Below are 16003 nucleotides of genomic sequence, written 5' to 3'. Positions count from 1 at the left end.
ATTCAATATGCCCGCACAAAGAAGTAGAAATTAGCAGAGTTTAGTGAAGACTACCCCTTCTCCTTGTCTATTACTGCTAATTATACACTTACATTTTGTCATGAAGAAAGGCTTGTTCACTACTTGTGTCATAATTTTCTAACAGGGAGAGAAAAGAATAGAAAATATCTAACAATTAATAGCTTATGTCAGTGGTCTCCAAAGTGTGGCCCAAGGGCCGGTTGCTGCCTGGATCAAACTGTCTAATTGCCTCTCTGCAGACTGTAAAAGAAACAACTCTTCATTATTAATAAAGTATATTATGAGGTATCACATTAATTTGTCACCTATAACACAAAACCAATATGTTTTGTTCAGATAGCTTACCACATAGTGACAAAAACGTGTGTAAATTAGAAGTAAATCAAATGAATAGACAGAAAATACATTAAACTAAAGAGATTGGCGTGCATAAAAAAATAAATGCAGAAGTCAAAACTGACAGAAACATTGTAGAATGCATGAATAAATGCAGGGTATAGAGTAAATCAATTGCTGCTGTATTATTCCTCAGTGTGGTGAAACATTTCCGCTTCCAGATTTACAAATGGGAGCATTGCGCCCTCTTGTGGCCTTCTGAAAGCACATCCTGCTTGTAACTTCTGTGAACGAATATATTTTAAAAAATATATTTACTGTATACGTGTACCGTATATCATTACATATTTATTTCAACGACTGACCCCCCTGACCCTAATAAAGTGAAGCGGTATAGAAAGTGGATGGATGGATGGATTGGCCCTTTTTTCCCTTTATTGTTTTTTTTTGTGGTACAAAACAACCACTCCGTATGCATTAGAAAACGATGAGAGCACAGCTTGTGTTTAATAATGTAATGTAATGTAATGTAATAATCTAATTAGGGGATGGGCGGATCGATCCAAATATTGATAGTATTCATACCACGGGTGCTGTCCGATGAGATCGATATTTTTCACTTCTCTTGTATGTTTATTTGAACAAATATCCGTGTGTTTTCGTTGTGTTGCTGAAATATTTTTATTTATATTGTAATGACGGCTGAATAACTACACGTCAGGATGGCGGCATTCAGTCGGCCATTTATTTTCACAGATCGGGAAGCACTTACAAATGCAGGAGCCTTAGCTACACATGTGTGTAAAACAGCAACACTTCCTTAACCTTCTTAATCTACGCCCTTTTCACCAAAACGCTTGCTCCACACAACATGCTGAACCCGACTGCCCCCTATAGCTCACATACCAAAACCACAGCTAGGAGCAGCACAATATACCCGTCGCTACAATATATTGTCTTACTGTTTACAAACTCAGAGAGTAAATATTACTTGTTGCTTTTGTTTAGTTATGTTTGCTCTGTAGACTTTATTGTGCTCCAACAATGATATGTAATGAAAGGGAACTTAAACTTAAAATGAGTTAGCTTAAAATCTGTTTTATTTTGGTTATTCCGATCAACAAATTAAAGGCAACTTCACAAACAATGACCTTGATGTCCAAACCTTTTCCAGTGGAAGCCGCATACTGAAGGATACTGAGGCCACTCTGATATTTAAATTTTTGTTAAAAGGCTTAAAAACGTGTTCATATAAAAACAAAGCTTTCTCAACATTTCAGCTTTTTCTCTTTACATTGTGCCTTTATGCTGTATTTTTTGGTTATTTCTACAATTATTCATATGATTTCTTATTTCTACAATGTGCCAATAAAAAAAACTATCAGCGGGATGCAAATGGACACCCCTGCTGTATTTACTTGGTATCGATCAGTACCAAACTCCGGTGGTATCACCCACCCCGAGTGTATTTGTCTTGCTGTGGGAGTTCAATGCGTGTGATTGGCGAAGAAAGGAGCCGTGATGAAGATTTTAACACCTTGAAATGTTGTCATAGAGGAGCACTGAGTGATCTATTGTGTATTGTGATTTATCGACGAGTGACAGTGTGACAGAAACTGGCCTTTATCAAACCTGTGCTCTTCTTCTTCCTGCTTCCACCTTTCATTTTTAAGATTGAGACATGTCCGCCCCACCCCCAGTTGCATGCAAACATGTGGACAAACTTCTCACACACACGACCCCCCCCCCCCCCCTCCCCCCCTCGCACTTTCAGCGCCTTTGTCCCCCGTCCATTCTTTCCCTTGGCGACCAGTTGCCATGGTTTCTGGAGCCCCCTTGTAGGCTGAAATGTGAGGGATTAAAGGAAGCCATTTTGGGGACAGCTGGGCCAGGTTGGTCACTGTTACCCCCCCCCCCCCCTCCCCTCCCCTCCAGTCACTCTACTCTAAGGGGTGGGGGGGTCGGGGTGGGGGGGTATTGTGTGAGGATTAGAGCTTCCTGTGTGTCAGCTCATTACATGGGGTGGCATGGAGGGAAGGCCGGGGGGGAGCAAGGAGTGAAATGAAAGCGAAAATGAAAGAGAGTGTGCATGAAAGAGTATGACACAGAGAGGGGGGTGATCGAGGTGATGGCCTCTACAGCTGCACCCACAATCACACTCATACAGGCTCTGATTATCACACACGCACACACACATTAAAAGGCACTGCACGCAAGAAAAAGATGAGTTAGACGTCCAAACACACAAAGCTAGCATACTATTGGATCACAGCATATCATAGAAATCCCCATCTATCATACAAATACAACCCCTAGTTGCTGTGAGCAGCAGTGCTATGACGTCATCGTGACTTTTTGCTGTGACAGCTTTTGTGCTTTTGTGTCATATTGAGCATTGTTATGGCAGAATCAACGAAAAGACACGACAGAAACAAAGAATGTCATCCTCCATTATTTTATTCCATTTTTTACAACAAGGCTCAAACTTTGCGGCATCGCTACAACAGCAAAAATGTTACACTAAGCATGGACGCAGCAGTAACTTCTGCACGAGTGCTTTGAGAGAAGAAAAACAGGGGCCCGGGAGGGTGCTAATGGACGGTGCTCTTCCTTCCTTGGAGCAAACCGCTGCAGGTTACCTTGACAATCGTCAAAAGTCAAGTCATATGTGGCTACACATTCATCGCCATCGTGGTCAACATTGCTAGCATGGCAGGAGATGTTCCTCCAGCGCAGTGCAGTCAGCAGCAGCACAAATACAACAAATAAGTAACACTTCAAAAGAAGAACAAACATCATATATACAAATGTGGACCATTACAAAAAATGGCCTGTTTTGGTATGCAGGTCAGCCTTTGTGAACAATAGGGGTGTAACGGTGCATGTATTTGGAGTTGGATTTTCCCTACAGAACCGAAGGCCTGCCGATTTCCAACGTGGTACACATTAAAAGCGGGACAGGAAGTGTACACCGTTGCGATGGACCTCCACAAGCCCGGGGAGTGTGCTTGAAAGCGGACAAAAAGGCAAGGCATTCAGCGCAGAAGCAGAGTTCAGGCAGACAAAAAGAGTGCAGCCCAGCCTTTGGCTAGCGGGAGTTATGGCTACTGATAGTGCTAAGGAGAAGACAGAGCTTGACAACCCTCTTTCTTTACTAAAGTCTCCTTGGCCTTCTCAGTGAAATAAATAAATGCACAAAAACAAGTAGATAAGACCAAATAAGTGTTGCCGCCATTGTTCAGTAGAGAGAGAACGGGGCTATGAGCTGGACTATTAATGCTGCACTTTCATTTACTAAAAATAAAATAATAAATCACACTGTTCAAATTGTTACTTTTGCACTTTCCTAAAAACAAACCTTGTAAACCAGGGGTGTCCAAAGTGCTACCCGGACCGTACACACAATGAACCGAAGCGTAACATTAAAACCGAGGTATAATCCAAAACATGATTATGGTGTACCGTTACACCCCAACTTATCACAGCAAACATTGAAAGGAATGGCGTAGAAATAAGGCCTCACTGTGAGATTTGAAGTACAAAAAAAGACTATAACAAGTCGTGTTCTACATTCAAACATCTCCTTGAGCATTAACTACAACACAAGCTATCGCTATGAACAATCATCTAACAACAACAGTCCCTCGTCCAGAAGACTAAACTATCTTCTTCCCTAAGCGGTCGTGTCCAGTAGCTCACCGGCCTCGTCACAACCAACGCCTGCATCTGGATCACTGCTTCCTTGCTTCCCTTCCAGGATCTTGGAACTGTGATCCTCGGCAAAGTTGCTCTCATTGGTTTGACCCTTGGCGTAGGCACTAGGATGAGTTTTCATGTGACCCTGCGGATGAGAGGAATGGCAAAGTGGTTTATTTGATTCCCATGTAGCATCATGCTGGAGAGCTTAGCATGACAGCGGTGTCTTACCTTAAGTCCACTACGGCTGGCGTAGGCCTTTCCGCATTGGGAGCAGCTGTAGGGTTTATCCAAGCGATGGTGTTGGGAATGTGGTCCAGGTGCTGCAACAGGGGGCTCTGGGCTGTCTGAGGTCTCCTTCTCTGGGTCTGCTGTTGATGTGTTCTTTTCACCTTCTGCTTGACTTTGGGTGACATCTTGCACCCCCGGCCCCTGCAGGACGCTTCCATCAACTCCCTGAGCAGCACAGTCGGGCCCCGGGCTGGAGGGATTGGTGAGTGCAGATGAAGGATTTACCTCTGGCGCGGGACTGTTTGCGTCATGTGTGTTCATTTGTGCATCAGGCTTAGAAACACACAAGGAGAGAGGGGTGTCTTTACCATTGACGGCAGCTGAATGGGAGCTAGTCAAGGCGGCTTTGAGAGGGCTGCCCAGGTCAGCTTGGGGGGCCTCCTCTTGCAGGAATGTGGAGCTGTTCAGGGAGCTACCACCATCTAGGTTGTTGTCTCTCATATCCAGAGGGTCCTCGGCTCCCGCTGAGTGGGTATTATGGGGCGGAGGTGGGCTAATGCTGGGTGTGGAAGCCTCAGATTCCTCCATCTTCACATCAGAAGCTATCTTAGAAGCAGGAGGTTTTGTAAGAGCCAGGGGCAAGAGTTGTTCAACTTTAGATGGCGAGTCATTCTCTACATCATCAAATATGGCGTTCTCTGTTTCTGCATTGTCCTCTGCTGGCAGGTCTTCATCAGGTGGGATTTGCCCTCCGAGGTGCAGGCGGATGTGGTGCTGAAGAACTAAGGCGTTGGTGAACTTGCGTGGACACAGGGGGCAGGAGTTCAGCGCCCGGGAATTGGGTGGCCTTGCCCGATGAGTGGCCAGGTGGGCCCTGAGGCTGCCCTTGGTGGAGAAGGAGCGACCACAGAGCTTACAAGGGAAGGGTCGCTCTCCCAGATGAGTGGCCTGGTGCAAGCGCAGGGCTCGAGGGCAGCTGAGTACACGCAGGCACACCCCGCACTGATTGGCTGCCTGAGCAGTGGGCAGAGATGAGGTGGTGGCGGTGGTGGTGGTGGAGTTAGCACCTGAGACCCCCTGACCGCTTGCTAGCCCTCCAGTGTTTGGACTAAGGCCAAGAGCAGCTAACATTTCCCTGCGATAAGCACTGGAGGTGGTGCTGAGGTCATGACCATTCGTATCCCCCGTTGGCCTCCGCAAGGGTGAGTGAAGAGGTAGAGGAAGACGGGACAGATGAAGAGGACAACGCCCCTCCTTGTGGCTGCTTCTCAAGCTTCTGGACCAGCCGTTGCAGCTTGGAGGTGTCTGATGTCTGAGTGGAGGTGGCAGGAGAGGAGACACGGAGAAGTGGTGGATGGCTTGGGGAAAGGAGGGAAAGGGAAGGAAGCTGATGTGGTGAACTGAGGTGAGAGCTGGACGGGTGGCCTGATGGTCGCAGGAGGGCCAGGTGGTGCGGGGAGGTACCTCCAGGGAAGAGAATTTTGGGAAGTTGAGCCAGCTGGGAGTAGGAGGTGGCTGTGTGAAGCGTCGAGTGAGGAGGAGTGTTCTCGTCAAAGCGCTGCTGCTTTGCTCCCTTATACTGACTTCCCACGGAGGACGAGGAAGACGGCAGCACAGGGCTCGGTGCGCTGATAGCGACTGACGCCCGATTCAGCTGCAACAGGGAATGGGCAGTGGACAGCAGCGCCATATCCACTGTGGGCGGCAAAGGGAGAGAGGAAGCAGAGGGATGAGTCGACGCACCAGACAGGAAACCCAAAGCCATGTTCTCTGTCATCCCGGGAATGCTTCCCTTCACCCCGTTAAAGGGACTCATCATCATCGGCTCGCCTCTTCCTCCTCCTCTGGATTGCACCGGAAGACGAGCCACTCTGTGTCTGTTCCGACAGCGCCGGGGGTAAAAGGGAGAGGGGAAAGCTCTGGATTCTGCTCCCGATGTCGCAAGAAGTGAGCTTTGAGGTTTCCTCGTGTGGTTGAAACGGCTCAGGCAGACGGGACACTGGTAGGGGCCGCTCGCCTGTGTGTGACCTCAGATGGATCTGCAGTGACGAGTCACTGCTCAGGACCTTCCCGCAAAAACGGCACACGTGCTGCGGGCGTCCCGACGTGGAGGTCAGAGAGGCAGACGGAGGAGGAAGGTCCTGCGAATGGCTGGTGGTGGGAACGAGAGGCGTGGAGAGAGCTAATGCCATTAGTGTGAGCAAATAAGGAGGTGTTGGAAGACTTCTCATGGAGGTAGCGCGGGGGTAGGCCCCAAAGACAAAGACAGGGGGTGAAGGGAGGCCACAGACGAGCTTGGCATGGTGGAGGAGATGGATGAAGCCAAAGAGGTGGAGGACGATGGGCGTTCTGCTGCCATTGGCCTGTAGCGCGCCTTGCTTGGAGAGGAGGCAGCTGGGGGAAAAAGGGATGATGGAATGCCGGTTAAAAGCGATGCCGCTTGTGGTGGCAGGTGTGACAGTAGAGGAGTGTGCTGTGGTGGGACGAAGCCCCTCCACTGGGCTTCTGGTTGCTCTCAGCGGCACTAGCTTGTGTGTTAGCATCCTGGCCAAACACTGCACCTCCAAGCCTTAGAACATGCCTGCAGATTTCCTCAGTAATCTGCATCTGATGTATTTGCCGCTGCTGTAAAACCGAAGCTCCTCCAGGAGCACAGCCAGGGTGGGAGGCACCTGCATCTGGTCACCCAGCGAGCTGGAGGCCTGGTGCTGACCCGGGGCTGTCACTGTCACATTGGGTGGGCACACACTGAAAGGACGAGGACGAGGTAGTGGTAGTGGCCGAGCTGCCCATTGTAGGGGAGGTCATGGTGGAGTGAGAATTCCCTTGGTGTGAGAGCGCTTGGGGGCCGGAGGTCTTTCCCAGAGGGGGAGGCGAATGAGTCTGGGAGGACAAAGGAGGGGTGAGGAAAGTCCGGGGAGAGGGAGGAATGAGTGTTTGGGAGGGAGGTGGCAAAGGGGTGGCGATGTGGTTGGGCCAGTGTGGAGGGGGTGAGCTCTCGTTGGGCAAGGAGGGCGCGTGGAGCCCCACGGGGGACGGGCGGGGGGGCAGGGGCGGCTGGCAGTCTTGGAGCGAGGTCGGGGAAGGTGAGGAAGACCCAGAGGAAGTGACTTCTGAGCCAGTGAGGTGGATGGTGACTTCATGGCCACAAGCTCATCTGAGGGTGGACACAAAAACAACAAAGATAACTGCTGATCTTTTTCGTCTGACATGTTTTTGGCATGTTGGAGGGAAGACCTCCTCTGTGCCTCAATCTGTGCTCTCTGGAGTTAAACTACTCAAACACACATACACACCACCTTGCTGCCATGGCAACCCCTTTTAGAGGACAATGGGACATTACCAGGACAACCCATAACCCCTCTTAACCCACCCCCTCCCCTGGTGCAAGTAACGTCTTTCATCTCCCCATTCGCCCTCCCCCCGCCCTCTACGTCACAGTGGAGGTGAAGGGTCAGGCCAAGCGAGGGTCCTGGGCACTGTCCACTCATAGCGATTGGTCAGCTAATCTGACCTCTGCCGCTTGGGGGTCAAATACTTTCAGGATCTTGAGCGCAGAGTGAGAAAGAGCAAAAGAGAGAAGTAAGCGGGGGTTGGGTGGTTGGGGGGCTGGTAAACAATGGAGAGACAAACTAGCTATTCCCTCCTGGAGAGGTTTAGTGATGGAATGAAAGACGAGACCTCCATGGAATTCCTTCTCACTTATTGATGAACTAACCTGGAGCTTCCATCTCAACAAATTTTAGCATGGACACTCTCCCGGAACCCACCCCCCGTTTATCTTTGTAGGACTTTACAGGAAGGAGTGGGGGGTGCCTGAAAAAGAAAAGCACTGAAGGGTGCAAGATTAAGCTTTAGCAAAGAAAAAAATCTTTAGCAAAGACAGTTCCTTGCCCCACCCCCCACCACACCAACACATGCACCTTATTGTCAACTAATAGCAGTGTCTCAGCAGCCTGTTGCTTCTTGTTTGTTTGTTCGTTATCAAGCCAAGCATTCTCTTTTCACTTTATTGGGGCCCCCCAGCCTGCAGGGGCCTGCATGAGTGGGGGGGGGGCTTTAGCAGAGAAGCAAACTACTACTACGACTACGAACTACTACTAGTACTACTAATAATGATGATGATAAAGGTGTTTTCTCACCGTGAGCTAGCACCCCCTGGCCCCCTGGATCGGCGTTAATGAGATGCTGGGGTCTCTTCTGCTTCCGGCGTGACATGATTCACAATGAGCGGGAGGGGGGGCGCCATCGGTCGACTCTATTTTGTTCTTTTTTTGTTGTTGTCGTTTTGTTCCTCAAACGCATCCAAGAGAAGCAAGTTCCAAAAGTTGTAGAGAGAGAGAGAGAAGACTCCTGCAGGTCTTCACTGTGTCACAAGAGGCTGCAGAGTGGCTCAAAGTCTCCTCTCAACACCCCCCCAAAAAAAAACTTGTCCAAAATGAGCCCCTCCCTCCCTCTCCCATGCACACACGCACACACACATACACACAACCCCTCCTTGTTCTTCCATATTTGCATTTCAATAGCGTGTAAGTCCCTGCTCCCCCCCCCCCCCCCACTCCCGCTTTATGTGCCTTTCTCCCACTTTTAATAAAACACTATAAAGTAAGAGGTGTGCATGTTTGAGCGTTACAAGATAGCAACAGGTGTCTTTATTGCATGGACGGGTGTGTGTGTGTGGGGGGGGGGGGGGGGGGGGGGGGGGGCAGGTGTACTAAGTAGTAACGGATGAAAACAAATAATTTCAAAAAACCTCAAAGATGCAGACACAGTATTCCTTGGAAAGTATTTCAATAGGACCAATTAGAGCACAGCAGTGTGATCACATACATGTGTTTGCTGTGCACCCCCAACCCCCCGTCACTGCAGCTCTATTTAAAAGGCACCAAATAGATGGCTATCTGTGACAATGGCGTGCTGGACACAGTTGACTGAGCACCCCCCCCCCCCCCCCCCCCCCCCCCCCCACGACACCCACACACACACACACCCCACCCATGGATGCACTAGTGCACTGCACAAAGCCACTCTTTTAGCCCCCCTTCCTGCACTCCTGTACCACCAATAATAGGCGCGGGTGGTGGTAGGCGTGGGGGGGGGGGGGGGGGGGAGGGGGGGGGGGGACGTGCTTCACTGTCCACCTGAAATTGAATAATTTCAACTGCTCTCTTTTCATAAAGTTTCACCTTTCATGCTAATTACAGTCTGTGGAAAGTCAAGTTGATTTTTTTAAAGGAAAATGACTAGAGCTGCTGGTTAGCATATGGCCGCACAGTCAGGAGATCGACGGTTCAAATCTCCGTTTGAGCATCTCTGTGTGTAGTTATGTTATCCCTATGCGCGTGTGGGTTTTCTCCCGGGTGCTCTGGTTTCCCTCCCAAAATCCAAAAATATGCAGGATAGAGGGTTATCTCCTATCAACAGGAGCAGTAAGGCGCCTCCTTCCCACCACTAGCCCGTGGGACACCCCTTGGGTACGGTGGAGTACCCACTTAGCCCCCGATCAGGGTCACATGAAGTCACAACAGGCACGTGATGAGATGAAAATGCTGAGAGGCCAGATAGTATTTGGAACTGGTTGACTTTTCAATGTGCCAGGCAGAAGATAGCGCGGTGTGGGTACAATGGCTGGGACAACTCGCTTAGTATGGGCACTGCCTTTATAGAAGCAACAGCAAACTACCAAGTAACTACTCTGTAACTTTTGCAAAGAAAATTATGGTTCAAAAGTCTTCAACATTGTCAAGCAACAGCGTTAAGGAGTTCCCTGACCAGTTTCGGGATACTTCACTCGATAGGGAAAGTCGTGTGCTACAGGTGACACCAGACCGACAACCTGCCACTGCTCGCATACGGACATGTTAACAAACCATCCAAATCGCCACATGGAATTTTAGAACTACAGTATGTACCAGAAAGGGAAACCAGACAACATTAAACACGAAATGAACAGAATGAAGAGAATATTCTTGGCTTGTCAGTGAAAGGTGTCAGTGAAAATAACATCAGAAAATAACACTCAGTTTTATATTCTGGAAGAGATAAACACTAAAAAGACCTGAAGTCATTTTGGATGGCAAATTGGCGGGCTACTGTGCAGTTACAGAAAGTTAAACTTGTAGTTAAACTTGGAGGAAACCCCTTTGAAGTTGGTCTCATACGAACTTATGTGCCAACAGCAGACCAAGAAGGAGCCGAGATTGAGAAATTCTATTAAGATCTTGAGAGGGCAAAAAAACAACTTAAATCCAAAGACATCAAGGTTATAATGGAAGACTTCAATGTAAAAGTGGGGAAAGAATGCATCCAAAATATTGTTAGCCATTTTGGAATTGGAGAGATCAATGAACTCGGTGAAGAAAACGGCTGAGTGATGTCAAGAGAACAAGATCATCATCATCAACATCTGGTTTCAGAACCCTCCAAAAATGCTGGATGGGGAAAAGCCCTGGTGATAGAGCTAGAAACCAAATAGATTTCGTACTACGATAATTGAAGAGCGGTTCAAAAGTCCATGCCAGGGGCGCACTGTGGGAGTGATCACATCCCAGTACGGTCGTCATGAAAGTGAGACTCAAAAACATCCCATAATGTACAAGAACTCCAATATTTTTAAACACAAGAAATTCACAATATCAGTGTTAAACAAATTTGAAGTGTCACATGAAGTCACAAATGCGGAAGAAAGATGGCGAAAGATGCAAGAATGCACAATACAAGCAACAGCAAAACTCCCAACCACCAAACGTCAACCACACAAAAAATGGATGACTCAGGAAATTCTTGATTTATTGGATGCACAGAGATTATCAAAACAAACTGGATAAGATCAGTAAAAATGTGTTTTGTGTTAACATATTTGGCATCCTGGAACAGATCAAGCGGTGCCTCACCTGCCTCCCTCATTGGAAAAATTTATTCCGTTTGCGGTTTCTGTTACAGTCAGATCTGTACAGCCACTGTACACTGACCACAATTGATACCGATACTTTTTACTTGAAATTTTTCAAGCTCATTGAATGATATTGTGTTTGAGCAAAATAAAGCCCAAATTGAAAACTAGGTAAACAAAAGCAAAAACTACTATTGCTGTCATTCAAATCCTTTAGCTTTTTGTCATTCTATGTCAAAGGACTTATTATTCCCTGAGTTTCCAATCTACATAACAATACATAAATATAGACAAAATCAACAATGTGACATTATGAGCAACATAACAAAAAGATATCTGTAAAATGAAACATAGAAAAGAATCGAAAAATATCAGTCTCATCACGTAAGTATCGATCCGATACCGACACTACCCTGTTATCGATATTTGAGTCGATCCGCTCAGTGCACTCCTGTACCACCAACAGGAGATGAGGGAGGGAGTGGCAAACTCCACTTCGAAAAGAAATGATTTGAGCTGCGACTCCTTCAATAAAGTGAAAATGAATAATCCACATTAATCAACGTTTAACATGATTAAGTGAAAAATGTAAATAAGAAAAGGAATATTGCAAATATCTTGCGCCAATCAGATCCCAGCATTGGAGTGATGTTTATTGCTTTCGCTGCCATTGTAAAGTTTATTGAAAGGTAAGTTGTTGTTGTTGTTGTTGTTTTAAAGATAGATAAATTACGACTACAGGTGGGTTAAATCTCAGGAAAAAGTTTCAGTTAAAGTTTGTCGAAAAAACTAAAGCATAGACGTCAGCTAAAACAGAGAGAACTCGACGAGAGTGTTGCTAGCTGCTCGCTAACCGGCTACAGCTGACATTCGCTTACTGTTGATTATTTGCTGTTTTCAACACAACAACGTTTTAATGCTGCATTAAACTTTATTTGTTACTTATGGTGTCGTACTTATTGTTCTTCAATCGTTGTTTTTGTATATGCTGACTTAAATCCACAAAAGAAAGAAGCATAATTGTGTTGGTTGACTATTAGCTAATGAGCGTTTTATTAGCAGGAATAAACATAATCATCCAAATTATTAGTTATTATTGAAATAGTTAACTCTGTGTGGAGTGAATCTATGTAATTGATGTTTTTAATTTCTGAAATAAATCCACAATATTCGGATTTGTTACGATGCACCTGTGTTATTGATTTGTTAAGGGTGTGTCCTCTAGGCATAAAGCGCTTTCAAAGCATCCCACCAGGTTAAGGCCATGCTAATTAAACGCATTTAATTTTGCTCATTGTGTTGTCTTCATCTTTTCACAGTCACCGACATGTCTTTGTGCGACGACACTCTCCTGTGCAACTTTGCCAAGTGCCGGGTCAAGCTGACCACCTTCGCCTGGGTCACGGCCTGCTCGCATGTGTTCTGCGATCAGCATGGATCCCTCGAATTCAACCGCTCCCCGACCAGCTGCCCGGCTTGCTCGTCGACTCTGTCCGGCAAAATGGACATTTTGAGGACAGAATTGTCGCCGTCCGAGCACTACAAGGCCATGGTGCTATGTGGTCTGCGCCCAGACATAGTTATGGACATCACTTCCCGCGCTCTGGCCTTCTGGAACTACCAGGTTGAGTTTTATACCTTCTGTGTGCCCATCCTTGCTAAACACTAAGCTGACTTTTCCCTGCGTGCTTTGTCTGCAGGTCCATCAGGAGCGCATGTATCAGGAATACAGTGCGTTACGCACTGAGAAGCAGCTGCAGCAGATGGAAAAGGTTCTGACACAACAGAACCAGACCAGACAGCTCGAGTTGTCATCAATGAAAGTGGAAATTGCCTCCTTGAAGAAGGTAAGTGGGGGGAATGATTCAATGAATTGTAAAAGGATGTGTTTGATGTGTGCATGTGTAGATGTTGGAGGACTATAAGAGGAAGACCAGCGACATATCCGAGCGGTTGATGGAGAAGAGCAGGCAGTGCCAGAAGCTTCAGGGCCTGTATGAACAGCTGAGGATGCGCAACATGGTGGTGGGCGGTGGCCAGTCCCGATGTCAGCTGACATATCACAATGACAACACTGGTAAGACAAACGTCACAAAGCTACTGAGATGTGTACTGGAACGCTTCCTAGTAGAATCATCTTAGAGGACGTTTCCTTTTCAAACGGCTCATTAATTAGTATGATTTTAATGGTACGGCATCGTCACAGTTCGGTACGTAACTCGGTTCAAAGGTGGTTTCGGTTCATTTTGGGTACAGTAAGGGAACAAAACGCACAACGCACTAGTTCTGTTCCCAATCTCTGCTGAACAATGGTGGCAAACTTGTCTTTGTCTGTTTACGTATTTCCCCGTATTTCTAGTGTTCCCCAACTGGAGACTTGAACAAGAGGGTTTTCAAGCTCTTGCTTCACCTTGGTCATTGCTATGTCTCAAAAGGAATACTTCTGTCAGTACACTTCCATAAGTATACTTTGTACACTGTGTACTGAGTTCTTGAGGGTGCGGAATTTGACAGTAGTGCTGTCCCAAATGCATTACAGTAATCCCTTGTTTATTACGGTTAATTGGTTCCAGACCCGAATGTGATAAGTGAATTTCCATCAAGTAGGATTCCTTATTTATAAATCAAATATATTCGTAGTTAGTGCATATAAATTTGCTTAAATATGCATATTTAAAAAATTAAAAATAGGCTGTGCCTATCAACCAACAAACAGCATGATTTTATAATATATTTGTGAAAAACCGAGTGAAGCTGCGAAAATTCTGGGAAATGCTGCAAAATTGTAAGCGTGATGTGGCGAGGAACGACTGTTCTGTCGTTGGCACTTATCGCAAATGTTGATGGCAATCTTGAACCACGTCTTCCTCTTCTCTCCTCATTTTTCTTCTCTAATGAAAGTTAGCACATTTGGAAAATAAAGCTACACAGCTGTAGATGTTTTGCCACTTCATTTGGACTAATTGTCTGTATTGTAGCATGTTGGCCACACAGTCAAGAGATCGGGAAGATGTGGGTTTGAATCTCCGCTTGGGCATCTGTGGGGAGTTTGCATGTGCCTCATGAGTCTCCCATGTGCGTGCGCGGGTTTCCTCCGGGTACTCCGGTTTCCTCCCACATTCCAAAAACATGCATGTTAGGTTAATTGGTGACTCTAAATTGTATGAAAGGTATGAATGTGAGAGTGAATGGTTGTTTGTTTAAATGTGCCCTGCGATTGGCTGGCGACAAGTCCAGGGTGTACCCCGCCTCTTGCCCAAAGTCAGCTGGGATAGGCTCCAGCATACCCCTGCGACCCTAGTGAGAAGAAGCGGCATAGAAAATGGATGGATGTCTGTACAGTATTGTGGAGCTTTAATTCTTGTAACAATGGTGTACTTGCCACCACATTGCCATGTGTCACCCAGTGGTGGCAGACCAGCAGACTCCTGAGAGAAACCACCACTTCTTGCCGTGCTTGGATGCTGATAGACCCAGAAACTTCTTCCAGATTAGCTCCCCCGTCTGCAACAATGGCAGAGCAGTCAAGAAGAACTGACAACAGCAGGGGAGACATCCGTTGGAAAGTTGACTTTGTTCAAGACTTGTTCTTCTGGAAGCATTTGGTGGAGTTTTAAGTCCTGTCGGTATGTCTGCTGTGTCACCAAGTTTTAGGGGTTTTCAACCTCCTAAAGAAATGTGTTGGAGCTAACGTTGAACTGAATGTTCTTTCACGTGTTACAAGTGTTAATAAAGTCACAGTTGACTTATAGTTTGAGTTAGTTGTCAAATAGAAGCCTAGATTTTTGTGAAACAATCTCTAGTAGCAGCATGTCAACAACTCTGTAGTGGGGGAGGGCAAACTTTTTCCATTGAGGGCCACATACTGAAAAATGGAAGCATGCATTTGATACATTTTGTATATTAAAAATGCTAAAACCAGTGTAAGCTAAACTATGTGAAAAAAACATACAATATATGAGTTTTGTGTTACAGTCCACAAAGCAAATTAGTGTAATATGTCATTAATAAATACATTTTATTTTTAGAAGATGCCAAGGGCCAATAAAAAACGACCAGCAGGCCAAAAAATGTCCCCTGGGCCACATTTTGGACACCCACCAATTAATTAAATATCTTAAAAGGTGCTATCCCTCCTTGGCTCCAAGTGACTTTTCACCCAAAAAATATAAGAGCACCACCACCAGCTAGCATGTATCACCAGTCGTGGTTTCATAGAGATTGTACAAAAAGTCTAGAATCGTCACAATTACAAGTTAAGCTGAAGGGGATTTGCCATCTCATGGCTGTCTCTTGTTCACGGCTATTGCACATACACATACACGGAGTCTCCGGGACAATTAGCAGTGACGGCTGAGCAGAGTGGGCGGAGTATAGTACGTTCAAACACCAGCTCCCCCATTGCAGTACCTAACCATGACAGGACAGCACCTTTACTTTGATACATTTTGTACATTAATGATGCAAAATCAAATCCAATGTTGGTCAATATACACTCGTCAAAATTTTAAGACCAGTTGAAAAATTACAATAATTCACATTTTGCACTGTTGGATCTTAAGGAGGTTCTAAGTAGAGCTTCCAAATGTAAAAAGAAGAGACCGAAAAACAGTTTGAGTATGCAATTCATTGCAAACAACCATTATAGGCTGTTCATCAGCTGACCACAGCACAAAAAACCCAGAAGCCCCTCTAAAAATAGAAATAAAACGTTAAAAAAGGACTCACTAATGAGTAGCTGCGCCATTCACTGTCAAGAACCTCCATAAGATCAGACAGTGCAAAATGTAAATTCTTGCTAAAATTTTGATCAGGAGTGTATGTTAA

The 16003-nt window shown here is 46.2% G+C and overlaps 2 protein-coding genes across 3 annotated transcripts; one reads left to right on the top strand and one right to left on the bottom strand.

The window, feature by feature from the left end:
* Positions 1-2809: 2809 nt before the first annotated feature.
* On the bottom strand, positions 2810-8693 carry si:ch211-212k18.5 (sal-like protein 4). The gene is given in 19 exon segments (XM_054752840.1): positions 2810-4198; positions 4285-5469; positions 5471-5621; positions 5623-5665; positions 5668-6091; positions 6093-6194; positions 6196-6258; positions 6260-6292; positions 6294-6464; positions 6466-6537; positions 6539-6724; positions 6726-6764; positions 6766-6917; positions 6920-7001; positions 7003-7179; positions 7181-7243; positions 7246-7406; positions 7409-7441; positions 8427-8693. Coding segments are annotated over 19 exon segments (3381 nt in total). The 5' UTR covers positions 8503-8693; the 3' UTR covers positions 2810-4030.
* A 2943-nt stretch (positions 8694-11636) lies between these two features.
* LOC129168221 (E3 ubiquitin-protein ligase CCNB1IP1) lies at positions 11637-15157 on the top strand. 2 transcript variants are annotated; one of them, XM_054753235.1, is made up of 5 exons: positions 11637-11865; positions 12496-12800; positions 12877-13023; positions 13085-13253; positions 14584-15135. In XM_054753235.1, exons 2-5 carry the CDS (start codon positions 12504-12506, stop codon positions 14712-14714), a joined length of 744 nt encoding a protein of 247 aa, XP_054609210.1. In that variant the 5' UTR covers positions 11637-11865; positions 12496-12503; the 3' UTR covers positions 14715-15135. The 2 variants fall into 2 exon arrangements, with proteins under 2 accessions (XP_054609210.1, XP_054609211.1); XM_054753236.1 differs by lacking the exon at positions 11637-11865 and having other exon boundaries at positions 12500-12800; positions 14584-15157.
* Positions 15158-16003: the final 846 nt, after the last annotated feature.

The sequence above is a fragment of the Dunckerocampus dactyliophorus genome, chromosome 15 (assembly GCF_027744805.1).
Source record: "Dunckerocampus dactyliophorus isolate RoL2022-P2 chromosome 15, RoL_Ddac_1.1, whole genome shotgun sequence".
Classification (NCBI taxonomy): Eukaryota; Metazoa; Chordata; class Actinopteri; order Syngnathiformes; family Syngnathidae; genus Dunckerocampus; species Dunckerocampus dactyliophorus.
Note: the sequence above shows the minus strand (reverse complement) of the source record. Positions and strands in the feature narration are given on the sequence as shown.